Genomic DNA, 19,568 nt, shown 5'->3' with positions numbered 1-19,568 from the left:
ACAAGTTCAACTTTCTACCAAAACAGAGGTGATATTCTGTTCTAAGGCTGCACGTTTAGGTCAGCAACTGTACTGAAGATTCCTCTGATTTCCTGAACTTATTTTGTGAAACTCACTCAGCTGAACCAGAACTTTAGTTTGGTCTCTTCCTAGATATTCCCAACAGAAAGAAACCCAAAATGGAGACCTCTTATATTATGGTGATTACTTTATGATCTCCTGCTCCTCAACCCTCCCAATAACCATCAGCAGCTCTAAACACCAAAGCAGCCATATGTTGACACAGAATGTTCCTTTTTTAAAACACGTCCTTTCATCTAGATTGACTGTGGGCACAGAAGTTCAGCTTAAAAAGCTAGTTCAACATTTGTGTCTAGACATGCCCTCTTAAACATATTTCATGTCCATAGATGGGTTTTTGGCTCCCCGTACTTCTGACCATCTGTTGGGAGGGCATGATGCCCACTTACAAGTTAGCCAGATCTTCTGTCTGTTGCCAAGGGAAGGGGATATATGGTCCTGCAAGTGACATCTGTTCTACCAGAAGCCCTTTTCTCTCTGAACAATGTTCCTGTTTAATCCCAGCCACACTTGTAAAGAATAGTGTTTAAACGACAAACTAATGAAAAACCCTGGAAAGCACTGGAAGGAAAGGGAAACATAATGATGGTCAGCATAAGGGTACGTTTCACAGACCTATGGGGAATTCTTCTAGTACTATAATGCTGGGAATACGGGAAGAAAAATGTAGGTGCTCTGTCTATACAGGCAATCTTACAGGCGGATGAAGTCACCAAGGGATAACGTGAACCACAAAGGACTCCCTATGACTGAGCCCAAGATAACAGCTGCGCTCTTAAAGAGACTATTGGAGGAAAAGGCACAACCGAATGATTAATAAGGTAACATACAATGCCATTTCATGTGGATGAAAGACAAAAAAGAGCAAGCCTTTCTGTACTATTTAAAAATCTTATTGATCCAGTGAGTCATTTGACAGTCTGTGTGTTGGAGGAGGGACACCAAATGATGTGGATTGCCCCCTCTTCTGCACACAGCCTCAGAGTGCTGAGCCAGACTGGCACATCTTTAAATTGAGTCCCTAATATAAAGCAAAAACTATTTAATCCACTAATGTGCATAAGATTTCTACAAAAGTGCCTGAAGTCTCTGACAGTTATGTCCCAAAGAGACTCGACAAGTATTACCAACAAATGGGAAAGAGAAACAATGACAAAGGAAGAAGAGAGGCAGAGGGCCGTTAGTACTTGCAGAAATAAAGAGATGAATATGATTCATTGAACATTACTCATGGCACAGTCAATGAAAGGAGAGGGTATAACCCACAAAGATACAAAATTGGTCTCAAGGCCCCATTGACTGTAGTTGCTGAATCTTTTGCACATTAAATACGCACCTCATATGTAGAAGCCCACACTACAGACGTCTAAATAGGTTTGTGAACCTGGAGCCAACTCCCACTCTAGGAGTTCTGACTGATGATCAGAGATGAATTATCTTGGATATGCTTCATCTGAACTTGAAACTGGGTTAAGGCTATGGCACCTACTCCTCCCAAAGAGCCTGAAAATGTTCCTGAGTTTCTTCACACGGTATATAGCATAACTTTTCTCTCATCCAGCATCTTGACTCTTTGGAGCCACTGATAGAAGTCCTGTCTCCCTTTCCCCAGAGATCTTTGCTTCTGGTGCAACTCTGTCTCAGTTGGAGAACAGCTGCTGAAGACCTACAGTTGGCAGGCCAATATTTTAAGGTAAGCCAAAAATTATTTGGGGTTGCCTTAATATGCTGAGCTGCAAATTGCCGAAATTCAGCCGCTGCTACATGAGCAGCTGAGCCATGTCTGCAGTGGGGCCTGGAAACGGCATGTCACAGGGTGGAAGGGGCAGCTGGGAGCAGGACGTGTCACAGCCATCACAAGGTGAGCATCACCAACGGTGAGTCAGAGCCCTGCTCCTGCTCTTAACGTGGTGCTGCTATAAATACACAGTCCTGAGTGATAGTTTCCCATTCATGTTCTCTGAAGTATGTCATCTGTATAATAGTAACCGTAAAGCCTAGGTAATACTATAACACATACATCGTGCAGGAATTACATCACTATCACAAGAAAAAAAAAAAAAAAGAGTGAAGCATCATACAAACTCCCAGCAGTTATGGGTTCTTTCCCATAATAAAAGATGCAGGGGAAAATTGAATTACTCTCAGTTAAACTGCCTAGCAATAAAACCATGGAAATCCTGAATAAAACTGAGCTAACACTTCTAGGAAATAGCTAAGTATGTCCCAGATCTAGACTGCTGGATTAAACTTGAATAATGGAACTTCTTACGCAAGACCTGTGCTGGCAGAGCTCCCTAGTGGTTGGGCAGAACGGCCCAGGCAGGTGGCTAGAGGTGAGAAGCAGAAAGTTAGGCTCAAACAACCAGTAGGATTTTCCTTCCTGACGCTCATTCCCAGGAGACATCCCATTAATTTGAAACTCTGGCAGTGTGCGCATTCCCAGTTTTTCGGCTAGCTACATCTGCCTGCAGCAGCTCTGCCGCTAAATTCGCTGTAGACCTGACCCCCAATTATCCTTACAATTCATCAGTGGACTTCTGAATTCATATTCCCATTTGGTAGAGCTTTTTCCCCAAACTGAAATGTTTAAATATACTTCAGTTTCATGTCCAGCCCTATACATTTTGGAAAACAATTAAACTCCAAAATAAGGTTAAAATACATATGGTACATACATAAATTCAACTTCTGAGGTCACAAACCTCAACAGTTTTAGTCTAGAATCTTTAAAAGCATCAACAGTGGTGCACATCCACTTCTTCTCTAGCATTTTTAATGAAAATGGAAGGTTGAACAGACATCAAAAATGAGCCATAAAGACTTTAATCTCTGGCCAAGGCTGAGGCAGACCAGCAGGGCAGTGACTCTGAACACCGTTTTCCTCCTGCTGTCTTTGCCATGTCTGCTGTTACACAAAAAGCTTCATTCTGGCACTATCAAAAACTTTATACACTAGTTCTACAAACTGATTTAGACATTGTGATGGGGAGCACTGCAACATCCAACCCTGGATGTTTTTAATCACAGAAAGGTGCCTTGCCTCTGTTACAGTGCAGCTGGGGCCAGGGGGAATCCCAGGTCAGCGTGAGCATTTTAAAATAGCAGATTTTCTCCTTGCCTGCCCCCGAGGGTGGATATGGATCCACTTGATCCATGGTAGTGGCAGCCAGACAAGAGCAAGCTGAATGCAGAACAGAGGTGTGCCCACTGAGCAAATCTGATCAGATGGGAATTCAAAACAGTCAGTATGCTCAGTCTGGGCTCCCTGGACTATCCAATAGGGGTGCTAGGGGAAAGAGCATCATTTACGTCTTACACCATATGCACCTGCAAAATTGATGGGCTTTAACCTGAGATTCAGTGAGGTGAATGCTTGTAATTACTTACCTACATTATTCCCTTCAAAATGCAGCAGAAATACCTTTTAGAAGAGGAAGAAAGTGACAGTGCTGCTATTTGTTTTGGAGAATAGTTACAGCAGTCACCTGGTGAGACAGCAGAAATCCACAAGCTCCAGATCACACATACTAAAAAGTCAGGAACATTGATTTTTAAAAGTGAAAAATGTTCCAGCTTGATTCTGACATACAGGTGAACATGTAAGCATTTAGGTTTCAATCTACGAAACTTGAATACAACTCATAAATTGCATTAAGCTAAGAAAACAGATTAATAAATGTTATCCTATTTTGCCAAAACTTCACATAATGTTACACTCCTGGAAAGCAAGGAACTATTGTTTCATGTAAATATTGGTATCACAATTGCCTGGAATTCTTTCAATATCAGTTTTCCCTTAGTACCAATATTTGGAGTTATTTGAGCCACATGTCTCTCCTGCATAAACCAGGGCTTTATTTCCATAGCATTTCATTGTGAAGAAAAAAAAAAAAACATTTTCCAAACATACAACAGACTTACTGCTTATACTTGTTTTGTATTACTTGCTTTGTATATATGCTTTATAATATGAATGTAATCCACCTTTAATATTAAAGATTTTTCATGGTTCATCTGTTAGAGAATGTGTAAACTTTTCATAGAATCACAGAACCACAGAATCACAGAACCATAGAATGGCTTGGGTTGGAAGGGACCTCAAAGACCACCCGGTTCCAAAGCCCGTGCCATAGGCAGGGATGCTACCCACTAGATCAGGTTGCTCAGGGCCTCATCTAACATGGTCTTGAACACCTCCAGGGATGGGGCATCCACAGCCTCTCTGGGCAACCTGTTTCAGTGCCTCACCACCTTCTGAGTGAAGAATTGCCTCCTAACCTCTACTCTAAAACTCCTGTCTTTCAGTTTAAAACCATTCCCCCTTGTCCTGTCATTATCTGATTGAGCAGAGTTGCTCTCCATCTTTTTTATTTTGTTTACATATTTCTATGTCTCCAGCTTTTGTAGTAGCTGAGCACTTCACACTAATTACATTTAGCCTGGCAAACACTGGAAACAATGGAGTTCTAGCAGTTCTACTCTACTTTATTTTCCCAATGGATACAGACCTAGTCCCAGGCACACAAAAGATTTTAAGAAACTTAACTACCATTTGAAGTGGATTTCGGCTGCTCTCCATAGAAGCATCAAGCCTTTGTGGATCTGGGCCTTATCTTATTCAGGATAACATACAAAACCTGTAACAGTTTGTTATAATGCTATGCTATGCAGGCTATGCTATATGCTATAATGCAGGCCGGTATCTTAATTATTTGGATATTCTTCAGCTTCTCCAAGACCTGAAAATTAAGGTTGTTTTGCAAGTTTGGTCATCCATCTGCATACTGTGATAGGCAGACAATTATTCCCTACCCAGGGAAAAAATTGTGTGTGTTTCAAAAAAAGATAACACATTTTAGACACTGAGCGGTACCATTCATCATTTTTAAACCTGGCATGGCTTAAGATTTCAGCATTAATCTTCTTGCCAACATGTGATATCAGACAGTCTCTTATGTCCTGTCTGATTGCTTAAAATAACACATTGCCGTTCCTTTGGGGTTACACAATTACTTAATGTTGATATAAATAATGGCTGTGGTTTAAACTTCCATGCAAGACGCTCCATAAAGCTGCCTAGGTCTAATTTCATAAACATCTTCAGAACAGCAGTACCAAAACTAAATAAGACACATCTTCTTTTCCCCCTAAAATGTCAGTGTATTTGTCAGAGAAAGTCTGGTCAATGGAAAGCATATCTGCATGTTAGGATACCGAATTTCAATGTAAGAATGTCACTACTACAGCTGAAGAGAGAGCATCTGCTAGACTAAATAGTATTACATGGAGGTACTTACAGATTAACCTCCTGTATTACACTGCCTAAAGCTTTTGTTTTCAGGCCAGCTTTTACTCCTGGTAGTTTCTGCTCAGAACTGTATTATTTCCGAGTCTATTCTAATACACCTATCAGATACAGGAAAAAATGTACTGAGGTTGCACATTAGGCAAGGTTTTCACGGTAACAGACCACATAGCTGAATATGGGCAGTAACTATTTCCTCGGTGCAGAAAAGCAGTTTTCACTGGTACAGATTTGTCTAGTAAAATTCCCAGTCTAATTAACAAACTTGGTATTTTAGTTTGCAAGTGTTCTGTTTTGTTTTGGTGAGGTCAAAGAAAATCCACCCCATTCCAATTAGATCAGAGCCAGGACTCAGCTACTGCAGAAGAGATGACACTGGTGAAGGACAAGCTGGTGTCTGCAAGAGCTGAGGTTGCTCAATAGGCTTCCAGCAGCTATTTTCAGCTGTTTCCAACGATGTCTAACATCTACAGGACATGGTAAAGAATATGCTATGCTACTCAATATTAAAGTTTTGTAAAAAGAAGAAGGAACAACTGAATAACAAAGTAAATGACAAAAAGAGACAACAGGCATCTGGAGGTGAATTCACAGGAAACATCACTGATTAACATCCAGCAGACTCTTACACTGTATATTCAGTTCTACACATATGATGTCTGACAGCTTTTCAGGGTACAAATAGAGCTCGTATTTCTGCACAGATGTATGAAATGTCCCTCTGTACTGAAAGGATTTTATTTTTAGCAAACCAGTAGTTTACTATTGAAGCAAAAGGTTTCAATCAAGCAAATTAGACATTCATTCTATATGCCAAATTGGAAAAAGAAGCAGAGAGACAAAAAGTTTCTTGTTTGGATGAATTTCCAGATGATGCTATTACAATATTCTCCTCCAGATTTTGCTACTTAGCTACTTCACTCTTCAGTTCAAAAATTATTTCCTCACAATTTTGAATAAACAATTTCTGGTCCTAGAGTCAATGTAATCCCAACTAACAACAACAAAAAAACCCTGTAAGTGCAAAGGTACCTTTAAAGCTGCTATAAGCTTCCTTAAACAGTGGACAGCAATGGAGAATCTTACCCTACTTCTTGTTTATTGATATGGAAGCACTGACCCCTGTAAAAAAATGTATCTATGACTATAAATTTCCCTAGCAACAAGAAATTTCTGGAAGTTGAATCCAGGTAATTCTAATAGACTAAATACAGTTCTGTTGTTAACTGGGGATACACTAATAATTTTTGAACAGTTCTCTATTCATAAAGTAGAAAGTAAAGATGTATGATTATGCCTCAAACAAATGAGAGTTATTATTGCTTATAGAGGTTCAAACATAATTGTACAGAAATTTATGTCAAAGTCTTACATGGTCTGTTACCTTTGATTTCAGTGCTTACGTTCTCTACAAGCATGTTGTTTCATTCATCCAAGCAATTTTCTCAAATAGTGAGAAGCCACCTGACTTTTTAATTTTATTTTAGCAACACTGGAAATCATTTTTCCATGTCAAGAAAACTATCATTTTTAAAGTTTTCTATTAGTTGGGGACAAAAAGTAAATACCTCTGTAAAACAACAAATACTTTTAAAAACCTTAAAAAATGAAAAACAACTTAAGCATCCTGTTTAATAATTTAAAACATTTCATATTAAGCTTGACTTTTTATTTTACTGCTTTGAAACAAAACAGTTTCAAAGAAATCAGATTTTCATCTAAGAAAGTTCTACTTCCAGTTTTAAAGCAAAGAAAGCATATTTTGAATGAAAAAAAAAAGTTCAAATATTTTCAGTTGTGAAGCTGCATTTTTCTCCTAGTTAATGTTTATTTTCTGACTGAAAGACCTATAACATTTCATTCTAATCCTATGGCTCAAATAACTTTCCAAAATAAATGTTTATATTGTCTTCCTAAATCAGCTGTAGGAAAAATTATTACCAATCCCGTCTCTCATCTTCTCAAACTGTACCTGCCATTCCAGTGGAAATAAGTAGTCTTAAAATCCCTTTTCCAGATTTTCATTTTCCTAGAAAATTCTTTTTTTTTTCTAGACCAAAGAAGAGAATAAACCTCAAATGATTCCACATTTTGAAGTAAGACTTTGCTTATGTGTTAGTTGAAATAAATGAATAAATTTACCTGAAAGTATAGATTTCATACATCTTTGCCTTCAGTCCATAGAGAGAGGGCAGTCAAATGACATTTGTAACATTTTTCTGTACTTTCAGCAGATGGTGACCCTTAGGTGTGAAGTTACAATTAGTTGTTAACAACTGCACTAGACAAATTGCTATCCAAGTTGTATCACACATGACCTTACTCAGTATTATTAAGGATATAGAACTTCAGGAATTATGGCAGAGGCTTGTGTTTATACATAACTTTTGGGTTAACTAAGTGATTTTTTTAAATTATATTTAATTAAACTAATACAAACATCAGTGAGCTAATCTATGTAAAATAAACTTGCTTGTACATGCTCAGGACTGTGAGGCTTAATCAGACTCTAAAACTGATACGTGCCGTTGTACAGTGGCAAAGAGGCCAAGAAATCACACTGATTTACTGTCTAAATGTTGTCTCTCCAAGTCAAGGCTGAAGTCCAGGAGCAAAGGATGCTTTGCCTATTTGCGCCTGGAATGCATATAGTTCCCAAGGATTACATTTTAACAGAGTTTATTAAATAAATAAATAAATAAATAAATAAATCACTTAGCATTGATTTAGAAAGTAGTTTTACCAAGATATTTCAGAGGATATGATGTTGACTACAGTTTAAAACAGGATTTAGAGTGCAGATTAAAGGATGCAAGAGCTCTGAGGACTAGCAAATATTGGGGTGGATTGACTAGTAGGGTACATAGAATGAATGTATCAAGTTTAATTCTGTATGAATAGTTATATGTGTTATTTTAATTCAGAATATTTGGTAGAACGAAAAATCTGAATGAAAAAGATTCTGCTTGAAAAGGGTTTTACTCAAAATGTAACATTTGTGAACAAGTAGAAGAAAAAATATCACAGAAGTATGGATGCAACTTTAACTTCAGCTTTTCAGGGCAATATTGTTACAACATTTTATTTGCAGAAGAGACAACCACAAGATGGCTCCTTTCATATTACGCTAGCTAGAACGGAAACCTATTCTGATAACATAGGCTGCTTCATCTTTTCACTCTTTTTCATGAAGAATTTAAACACCAGGCACCATCCTCTCTTACAAAAAGATGGTGCTACAATTGCGTGACTAAATCACAGTTTAGAGAGGAGCATGCTCTCTCTTGAATGAGTAAGGACTAAAACCCTCAAACGCAGCATCTAATCTCACTGAACAGGTTGAGGGTTTCAAGAACACTTGCCAGGCTCAGAAACAGACGTTTCACACACTTCACCTTTCTCAAGATTTTTGTTTGTTCTCTTTGTAAGAGGATATGACATTTTTTCCCTTTATTATTTTTTTTCCCCATGGAAAGATTTCCAGATTATTGAATTTTAAAATTAGAAGATGGTTTGTTACCTCCACATCTGGGTAAAAGCAGTCAATTCACTGATTTGTTTGTTTCATTTAACATTTAAATAAAAATTACGTAAACGCTTCAAGCTTCCATCCAAGTACAAATCAAAACAGTACGTAGAGTAATTACAGAAATGTTGTTCTTAACGTAGGAAAGTTTGTTTGGTGTGAAAGGTTTATTATGCCTAATGGCACAGACTCCATACCATGAAGTATGGTATGAATGTGGTCTGAATTCCAGGAATCACAATATGCAATGCCCCACGGTATCTTTCCTCTGGATGCAAGAGATGAAATTTTTGTGCAGTTCTTAGCTTTCTTTAAATCTCAAAATGCTGCAGAGCACAGCTCAAGTAACACATACAGGTTGCTTCCCCCGTCTCTGAACCGCAGGAAGCTACTCACCATTGCAAGGGAGGAAGACAGCATCTCTAATGAAATATCAGGACGAATTCAGGGAGTCATCATGTGAATTACTTAAAGAGCAACTTGAGCAACACTCCTCCACACATACATGCATTTTTTCAGATGAAAGATCATTCCTGAATGTAACTTCTCAGGAATTCAGTTTTATATCCATCCTAAATGTAAAGATAAATGGAGATATAATGAACTTACCTTTTTTTTTTTTTTTTTTTTTTAAGACAAGGACATTGAAGGAGCTTTCTATTTCTGTCGTTTAGGCTCATTATAAATGGAAATGGTTTGATGCCGATTTCTTACAGAATTATGTTTTGTTTTGTTTTTTACTACAGTGCTGGTATTTTGTCTCTCAAGAAACCTTAACTTTCAGTTAAACCTGGTAAGGAATGTGGAAAAACGAAGGACAGTTTGTCAATAAACCAAAAAGTATAATTAAATCCTTTACTTGTTAGGCACTAGACCTCTGTTAAGCATGGCCCAGATGAGTCACATGTATCAGGAAGAGAATAGTTGCGTGGAGGCAGAATTGACAAAGCCTTATGATGAGTAAGGTCACTCTTCCCAGGCTCATAAAAGATGGCAGCTTTACAACTGTAGCATAACAAATCTGTTTTTATTTATTACCCACAAAATCACATCGTTTCCTAAGTAGTGAACTTTTTTTGAAAAGGCTTCTTTATGCATGAGTAAATATTTTTCTAATGAAATCTTGATATGTCTTGCAACCCAACCCAAGTTTGTTTAATAGTGAGATAGCTTTCTCCAGGGAAAGCAGTAAGAAATGGGGGATGGGAAAGGGAGAAATTGGCTCTGGCTACAACGAGCAGCTGCTCTTTGCTACTTGCCTGCAATGGAGTAATACATCAGTAATTATTTGAAAGTCAGACAGATTCCCTGCTTTCCTTGCCAGACAAAACTCTGAGAACTGAAGACTGGAAAGGAGGATAAAGGACTTTCAGTTTACTGTTTTTCCACTCACGGCTTTTTTTTCCATGTTAGCAGCTACTGCTGCTATTAATTTTCTGGTCTTTGTGCCCTGAGAGGCCTCACATACTATGCAAACTTAGTTTTAGCACTTGAGCACTAATGCTTTTATGTTTATTAAATTAACTTTTACAAAATGTTCCAGCTGTTTCTACCATTAACTTCCATCCGAAAGAATATGTTTATTTCCTATTCTGTTCTAGGAATGATCGCAACAAAACAGTTGGTCTTCATGGAAGAAAGGTGAAAATAGCAAAAAAATCTACATAAGAAAACATATTTCAAGTGGTACACCACTCAGCTGTGGTTTTCCGTGCAACCAGAAACAGGAAGTAAACCTAATCTTTGAACTGTTCCCTGAAGATGATGAATCAGACTCTGTTTACACTGGGAAAATGATGGAAAGTTTCTCACCGTTGCTAAAACAAATTCATGGCATCTAAAGAAATGTTACATTTTCATCACGGTTCACATAGTTCCAAAATAGAATGAATAATGAGTAATGTCTGAATTAGTTTGTCCTTTTGCAAAATCCCCCTCTTAGATTCCCGTTAGGTAAACAGAAGGAAACACAATTAGCTAGTGTAACGTCCCACTGACCCAAAAATGGACTTGGGCAGCAAGGAATTCATTATCCAACAACCTCCTGCAAAGACAGGCTGTTTTAAGGGGTTTGGGACCAGATAAAATGTGAGGAACTCCTGGTGCAACTAGGACCATCAATGCAAATTATATTTATGGAGGATCTGTTTGTCAGAACATAGGTGCCTAATGTAGCCTAAGAAGCCTGTGGACTTCCAGGATAGGTTAAGTCTGCACAGGCACGGCAGGGGACCTGCATAAACTGATCACTTTTTGCTGCAGCAGCAGCTGAATACACGGAAGAATACTCTTGGGCATCTCAAATGGCACTAGACTCATATGTATGAGTATCTAAATAAAGCCCTAAACGTTAACCAATGCAAGCTTGCCATAGCAAGGAAGAAGGGATTTGAATGCTACTATGTATTCAATGAAATTCTAAAGCAGGAGGGCAGGAGGAGAGGGTTGTGTGGTTTTTTTTGTGGTGGTGGTTTTTTGTTTGTTTGTTTTTTAAGAAAAATACCTGACATCATTCTGCATGAGTTGTCATAAAATGCTCCATCTTCAACCCGTCTGCAAAGAAAAATTGGCAAATATAATTTATTTGTATCAGAATGGCAAAGAGAGGACACTGAGTACATTACACAGTTGTGTAAAAGAGCAAATAATTTTTCACAAAACACTTTAAAATAATTTATTTAGTATCTGAATGTATACTTACTAGACTGTATTGAATATTCAAGAAGTCGTCATTTACAGACTATTTTCTTTCTTAACCTTTAGCCAAAAGAGAACAAAAAACCAAACTTAGCTAAAATAAAACCAATCTCTTCCTCCACCCTGCCTTGCCTAAAAGCTCTTCCGTGTCTTTTTCTGTTTCTTTCTTAAGGGAAATTTAGTTCTGTTGCACTCCTCAACAAAACATAAGACCCACTTCCTTGGACTGACAGAAACTGAAATAAAGCTTCTCACTTCCCTTTTAAGACCAGGAATAGAACTGAGGACAAAATTAATGCAAATAGGCCTGCAAATAAGTTGTTTTTTTTTTTTTTTCTGAAATACGCAAAAATATGGGTGACTAAACATAGTGGATGAACACTTCCAAGTCATAAAAATTAGGAACATATTTTGTTGTGTATATAATACAGTAAGCATACTAGTTATTGTATTCCATTAAAGAATTCTAGTTTATAAAGCACACTAAATGCTAAAATCTGTCTTCAGACAAACCAGAAAATGCAATGAACCTGACACGTTTTTATATATTAAACTTCCTTTTTTTTTTCATAAAGGAGTGTAAATTACAGTTTAACCCATGACCATCAATTTCCTGACTTACTCTACATGCACACAGACCGTAATAGCAGCTATATATGTCAGGGAAACCACACCCATCATCTAGAAAGAAGTTGGAACCACATACAGATTTATATTCTCTTTACCTGAACTTTTGCACAGAAAGATTGTCAAAAATATGTTTAAGACTTGTACTGTTCAGTACAGAGGCTAACGAGGATAATGATAGAGAAAAGAATGAATTACAATGTAATTGGAATGAAGTGTAAAAAAAAAAAGTTAAAACCAGAATTCCCATGTCCCGGTTTCACAACATATGACAGCAGTTAAAGAAAACATTTTTAATTACAATTTAATGAAATTTCAATTAAAATTAATTATCCTATGAAGCCCATTGCCAAAATACATCACAGAAGTCAATAGGAAAGCAGAATATTAAAAATGACCTATTTTTATATTTTAATGGATAATTAATCACAGTAAACAAGCAAACAGAGAGACAGCTATGACTCTCCAAATTATATGCAGACTACAAACTGATTAAGGAACCAATATCATACGGTGATTACTATGGTTGTCTATTTTGGAATACCTGGTGTAGATGACTAGCAAGGAAATAAAAAAGGTCGACCTCATAACAAGGAATCTACTCATGAAACTTGAGATCAGAGAATCCCAGAATAGCTGAGGCTGTCAGGGCCGTCTGGAGGCCACCAGGCCCAAGCCCTGCCCCAGCAGGACCACCCAGCGCAGGCTGCCCAGGCCCATCTCCAGGCGGCTTTGGAAGGCCTCCAAGGAGGAGACCCCGCAGCCTCTCTGGGCAGCCTGTGCCAGGGCTCCTCACCCGCACAGCACAGAAGTGCTCCTGGGGCTCAGAGGGAGCCTCCTGGGGGCCAGTTTGTGCCCAGGGCCTCTGACAAGAGCCTGGCTCCGTCCTCTCTGCAGCCTCCCCTCAGGCATCGATGAGATCCCCCTGAACCTCCCCTTCCCCAGGCTGGGCAGTCCCAGCTCTCAGCCCCTCCTCACAGGAGAGCTGCTCCAGGCCCTCCATCATCTTGGTGGCCTCCCTTGGACTCTGTTCAGTATGTCCAGGGCTCTCTTGTACTGGAGGGCCCAGAAGTGGACACAGTGCTCCAGAAGTGGCCTCACCAATGCTAAGTGGAGGGGAAGGATCACCTCTCTTGACCTGATGGCAACATTTTGCCTAATGTGACCAAGAATACAGTTAGCCTTCTTAGCAGCAAGGGCACATAGCTGGCTCATGTTCAACTTCTTGTCCACCAGGACCTCTAGCTTCTTTTCTGCAGAGCTGCTTTCCAGCTGGGTGGCCCTTTTCCTTGTTAACTTCATGAGATTCCTGTCAGCCTGTTGGGGTCCCTCTGGATGGCCACGCGGCCCTCTGGTGAGTGAAGATGCCTGAGCTCAGTTCCACAAGCAGGATTTCTGCATGTCGCTGTTAAAGCCACTTCCCCTTGCAGTATTACACTTCCCACTTTTAAGAGGTATAACAGCACACGACTATCTTGCAGGCAGTGCTGGAAAGTAAATACGTTAATGTCAGTGTCTATAAGGAAATTAGACAGACCACTGTCTTTATTTGGTGTGGCAGTTTCCACATGCCAGTAAGAGACAAAAACCACATGCAAATCTTCAATACGAATCTTCAGTAACGCAATATTTAATTTTCGCTCATCTTCCCTATAACCCAAGTTTTAAATATTCATCACTTCTTATGACAGTTATAAACAATACACGAGTGACTATAAATGTCAGTGCTTATACACAGAGCAGTGAAAAACAGCTTGCCTGTTTTCAAACTAAGAAACTGTTTTCTTTAATACCAGCCATTCTGGTAATGACCGTTTTTATAACGTAAGCTGTTGGTTTTTTCCTTCCTTCTTTCAACTGCTCTATCCTATGGTACCTTTATTATTTAATCTCAAAACAAGTCAAATGATTAGCATCTGCCTAGAGAAGTTTGATATGGGGAAAACAAAATCCACATAACACAGAAAGAGAAGTGTATATCAAATGGTAAACTCTCAGAACTTGCGAAAGCTGGGGCCAGATGCAGCATCAGCTGAACGTTTTTGAAAGGCAAAGGATCAGGTACTGAACTGCAAATTGCTGTAGCTGGAAGCACTCCCTCCCCTGGACAAAGCACTGAGCTTTTTTGTGCTTCGGTGTAACCAGCTATAAAAGGGCTCATTTGTAATTCACCCTCCTCTACACGTTATTCTGAGATTTATAACTTGACAGCCCTGTAGAAATGTAGTATTTTATTTTGGTGAAGTACACATATAATAGCTAAAAGGTGTTTAATGATCAATTTCACTTGATATTAAAGAAAAGCCTTTAAAATTGTTTAGGCCTCTTGGTACTTTTACCAAAAGTTGATTTGTATCTTATTTGCCCCCAGACATAATTCCTGGCTTACACCATTTAATAGTGTTTACTGAAAAAGAAATATCCCTCGATTTTGGGGGGTAAACGAATGTACTTGGATTTACGCAAACAAATTACCATCAATTTAAGTTTACTACTGCCTGAAAAGTATCTCGCGAGTACTTTTGACAGAAAATAATTAGGAGCAACAAACAAAAGTTTCCTAAGGTTTCTGTGGAGTCAGTTACTCAAGGACTGGTTTCAAGTTGCAAGTAAAAATTTGGCACCATCCCTGGAATCGGCCACTAATGAAATTATCCTTTGTTTTGCAACCCGTTATGTCGCACAGAACCATAGCAATCTCCAAGCGCTGGAGAGCACTGAAATTAGCCAGAACGCGCTTTCTGATGGGGATGTGGTGTGAAAACAACGCCATACCTATATATCCTATACCCCCCATGGCAGGGGAGTGGGACTAGGTGGTCTTTAAGGTCCCTTCCAACTCGAGGTGTTTCGTGATCCTATATATTTGGGACTAGGTGATCTTTAAGGTGCATTCCCACCCAAACCATTCCGTGATCCTACATATTGGGCTGGCAGCTCAGCACCCACACGAGCAGCCCCTGTGAGATGGCGGGGGCCGCTAGGGGTCGATGAGGCACGGTTTTACCGCAACCTGCTTCTGTGAGTGCTCGGGGGGGGGGGGCGGATTTTTGGGGGGAATTTTGAAAGGGAAGGGAAGGGGGTGCCGAGAAGGGGAGGTGAAGGGATGGGGGTAGAACGACGGCCGTGCCGCCGAGCGCCCTTCCCGCCTCGCCCCCGCCCGGCGCCTTCCCGTCCCCGCCCTTGAGGGGCGGCACCGGCCGCGGGTGCCCGCCCCGCCGCCTTTGTGCTCGGTGCCTGACGGCCGCCGCCGCCGCTCCCCGCCCGCTCCTTCCTTCTCTCCCCCTCCTTCCCGCTCCCCCTCCCCTCGCCCCCAGCGCCGCTTCCCCCTGCCCTGCCTCGCTTCTCCTCGCCTCGCCCTGCCCGCCATGTCGCTGGGCGCCGGCCCCGAGGCGGGTTTCTCCAGCGAGGAGCTGCTGACCCTGCGCTTCCCCCTGCACCGCGCCTGCCGCGATGGGGACCTGCCCGCCTTGTGCGCGCTGCTCCAGAGCTCGCCCCGCTCCGACCTGGCCGCCGAGGACTCCTTCTACGGCTGGACGCCCATCCACTGGGCCGCGCACTTCGGCAAGGTGGGGCCCGGCCGGGGGAAGGGAAGGGAAGGAAGGGAAGAAGGGACGGGAGGGATGGAGGAGGAGGAGGAGAGGGATGGCGCCAGCCCCTCTCGCGCGCAGCGCATCGCGGCGCCATCTTAGCCCCTTGCGCGCCCGGCCGGGAGGCGCCGCCGCCCCGCTCCCCTCAGGGCACGGCCGGGGCGAGGGGCAGCGGGCGGCGGCCACCCCCGCTGACCCCTTCCCCTTCTCCCCGTGCCTCGTCGCTTCGCCTGCGGAGTCTTGTCGTGGCGGCCCTTGCCGTCGTCAGGCGCCGCACCCGGAGGCCGCTTTTGTTGTGTGCGGCGCCACCGCCTCGCTGGGGGCTGGGGCAGGAGATGCGTGTGCCCCTGGGGCAGCCCTCGGCGCGGGGAGCGAACGGCGGTGTGCACGCGTGCGAGAGCGGAGCTAAGCGCCCTGTTGCTAGGCGGATAAAAGTCAAAACGTAGAAAAGCAGCCACGCTGAGCCGTAGGTGTTGGTTCTGGATGCCGCAGGCAGCGCCGTGTTTAGGTGAAGGGTAGAGTTTACGCGGCCTGGAGTTTGCTTGGCCTGAAACCTCTCCCTTCGGCCCCGCGAGAACCTTGCGTGATCTTTCTAAGCCCGGGGGCAGCGGCTGAAGCCTGCTAGATGAGGTTTCTGCTGCCATTACAAAAATAAATGGGTTTATAAATAGCCTTTATTGGATTGACACACTTAAATAGCTGTTAATTCCCGTTTTCAGGAAGGGGCAAATGGGAAAAGCCTGCTATCCGCGTTTTTCCTAACCACCTTTCTTCTTCGAATTATCTTTACCTTCAAATCTGAAGATGAATGCTATCTTAATTTCTTCACTTTACATATGCTTTTTCTATGTATAATGGTATGAGTGTTCCAGCCTGTGCAGAATTCAGGCCTGGAGGGTGTGTTTTTTTTCCCTCAGCGATGTCTGTTTTCTGATTTTTGAGGGCCTTTTGTTCTTGTTCTCCCTCCCATTCACAATATATTTCTATTTATGTATTGATTGTCTGCCAGGGAAGGAAAATGAACGTACTTAGGCGGACATAATGCAAGTACATTAAGAGATGGATTTTGTACAGCAAGCGATTTGATCTGCGGTACCCAGCAAACATTTTAGAAACACAGCCGAGTAATCCTACAGTCTTAAAAACAAACAAACAAAAAGACACCACCACAACAACAAACAAAAAACACCCTTCTCTCTATTCAGAAGCTAATCTTCTATGTTCAGAAATGGAGTACCATAAATTTTGTCCTGAAGTAAGCTCATACAAAACGTGCAGATACTGATTTGGCATCAAGGCTTTCTGTCTGTCTTGCATTTATGATTCCCGTTTCCTTTAACCGTTATCATAGGAATTTTTGTGCGTGCATGTGGGAGTCTTGCTTTTGTCCTTCAAGCGTGTGTTTTGTTTTGTTTTCCTTAAGTATTTTTAGCTTCTTACCAGCCGTGCTAGGATATGAGAGTTCTTGCGTACGTTCTCTTCCTGCTGTTCGCTTCTTGCAAGAGACTCTTGCAGAAAAAGTTGCTGAAGGGAACAAGTCGGTTTGCAAGCTACTGTATTTGCTGTGTTTATTCTTAGGTATCCTCACCAAATTTGATTTGTGGTGTGTTTTCTCTTTGTTGTTGCTGTTGCATGTGAAATAGGCGGGAGCGTTTTTCAACTGAAATGAAACTTGCAAAGATGACACAGGCTACAAACGTTTCGATATCACTTTGCATATATATTTTTTAAAAAAGCTTTGTGGCAGAGGCTAGGCAGCTTCAACATATGAAAGTCATCTGCGCGTTTTACAGTCTTGTTAGGTAATGTTTTTCTTTGAGGCAGAGACTGCAACAGAATCCCAGAGTGGCCGAGGTGGGCAGGCACCTCTGGAGGCCGCCTGCTCCAGCAGGGCCACCCAGCGCGGGCTGCCCAGGACCACGTCCAGGTGGCTTTTGAAGGTCTCCAAGGAGGAGACCCCCCACCATCATTCCAGTTCTCAGTCACCCTCGCAGTGAAAAATGTGTTTCCTGACGTTTGGGCGGAACCTCCTGTGTTTCAACACACTTGAAAAGTTCCAGTATTGTAATTGGATCTCGGACTTGACTTACTTTGTGTTCATTTGGCGTAGTCATAAATCAACCTTTCACAAGCTAACCGGCGATTGCCAAAAGTGAAACAATAGCTGCTTTTAGCAGACATCCATATGCAAGTCTTTATGTTCTTATTCATGTTTATTTATTTATTTTTTCAAATTAAGATTGATCATAATTGCAAGTGGAAAGTTTTTCTGCCTCTTAAAGTATCAGGGTCTTAAACTTTAACTCCAAATGAACATTTCAAAAATTACTGAACAAGATTTTTTTGCTGTGGTTCTTTGTCGTGCTAGATTTTGTGGAGTTTGCACTTGGTTTTCTTTGCCTGCAAGAAATTAAATGGCAGCAGAACTTCATTGCTGTCCTGGTATAGGACACTTCAGCAGCATGGTCCATCAAACACAAATGATTTTAACTGCATCTCTGTAGGAGACTGAAATGACAAAACTGATTCATCTATTTTTGGGAAGAAGTACTTCTGGAACAACTTGCCGTGAGCAAGTCCAAAACAATTCCTACACATACATGTGCATGCGCACAGAACATCAGTCTAGGGTTGGTGACCTTTAGCAATCTATGGATATTTCTTCACTTCTTTCGCAAGCTGAATGTAGAAGGAAAGCCCTCCTTACATCAAAGGGCAACGCAAAATCACTTATAAATAAAGCTGTAGAACTGCCTTCCTGCACAGTTGCAGATGCCCTGCAATAGGGAAGTAGCAACAAAAGTAAAGTTCCCTCGCAGATGAATATGCAAAAGATAATAGAGCTTTTTATTGGGGAAATACTGATCTAATGCTAGTCAACAAAAACATAGTATCTTAAGACTAAAAAAGGGAAAGACAGTATTTGTGAATAATTATATAGCTTACTATGAAACATACCTGTAGACCTTACAATTAATAATTAAAATACCAACAGTGACCATTAAAAACAGTAGGTAAGAGTTCCTGGTTGCAATATCTGACGTTATGGCGACAGTATGGACCTCTGTCCATCCCCATCTGTCCCCCACTTCCTTCTGGAAGATAGTACTGATCATAGATGGTAGCATGTCCAAATGTACTTGCCGTGTTGGATGTCTGTGGTGGAGTTTCCATTTTCAGGGTATTCCCTCACTGCAGAGAAGTGCTTATATCCTGAGAAGTAAATTAATTCCCATTAGAGCTGCTGTGTTCAAATTAGAGTTAATTATATAGTGCCCTAAATTACACTGATGTTATGCAGATTTTTGAGAAGATGGGTCAGAATGTAAAATTGTTAAAAAAGCTACCAGAGAGGTAGAAAATAAAAGGCTTGCGTTTAAAGGAAAAGTCACTGTTGATTCACTTTGTTTTATGCTTACCTTAATTTCATTTTTAACTGCTCGCATGTGTATTTTTTGCTTCCTTTGATTATATCTGCTGGCTTGTGCTCTTCTACTCTTATTTTTGCCGTTTGACTGTTTACATTAAAGGAAGCAAAACAGTAGTAAGTACATTCTGTTTCTTCTGGAACAAAAGTAGTACAGATAAAGCACACGTTTCTTCCTTGGTATCGTGCCAGAATTGTGGCCTATATGGAGGCTTGTCCGTTGTCTCCGTTAAATCAGTTTAACCTCCAATTTAGGTATAACGATACAGTGGAAAATACCTTCTGAAATGTTATTCAGTGAAAACGGACTTC

At 41.0% G+C, this 19,568-nt stretch overlaps 1 protein-coding gene and 1 long non-coding RNA gene across 4 annotated transcripts in view; one reads left to right on the top strand and one right to left on the bottom strand.

Moving 5' to 3' along the window:
- The window catches only part of LOC310892367, a 33,938-nt gene extending 18,600 nt beyond the window's left edge, over nt 1-15,338 (bottom strand). The window contains exons 1-3 of one of the 2 annotated variants that reach the window (XR_014578067.1): nt 11,617-15,338; nt 11,419-11,468; nt 9,312-9,487 (exon numbers count right to left, since the gene is read on the bottom strand). This is a non-coding gene — a long non-coding RNA (uncharacterized lncRNA). Of the gene's footprint in view, nt 1-9,311; nt 9,488-11,418 lie in introns of both variants that reach the window. The other variant, XR_014578066.1, reaches the window with a different exon arrangement.
- A 126-nt stretch (nt 15,339-15,464) lies between these two features.
- Nucleotides 15,465-19,568, top strand: part of ANKRD10 (ankyrin repeat domain 10) — a 37,781-nt gene continuing 33,677 nt past the window's right edge. For both annotated transcript variants that reach the window (XM_083820042.1, XM_083820041.1), the window contains exon 1: nt 15,465-15,808. In XM_083820042.1, coding sequence (XP_083676168.1) covers nt 15,608-15,808 — 201 coding nt within the window. In that variant the 5' untranslated portion in view covers nt 15,465-15,607. The remainder of the gene's footprint in view (nt 15,809-19,568) is intronic.

Source organism: Anser anser, assembly GCF_964211835.1.
Source record: "Anser anser genome assembly, chromosome: 1".
Lineage (NCBI taxonomy): Eukaryota > Metazoa > Chordata > Aves > Anseriformes > Anatidae > Anser > Anser anser.
Note: the sequence above shows the minus strand (reverse complement) of the source record. Positions and strands in the feature narration are given on the sequence as shown.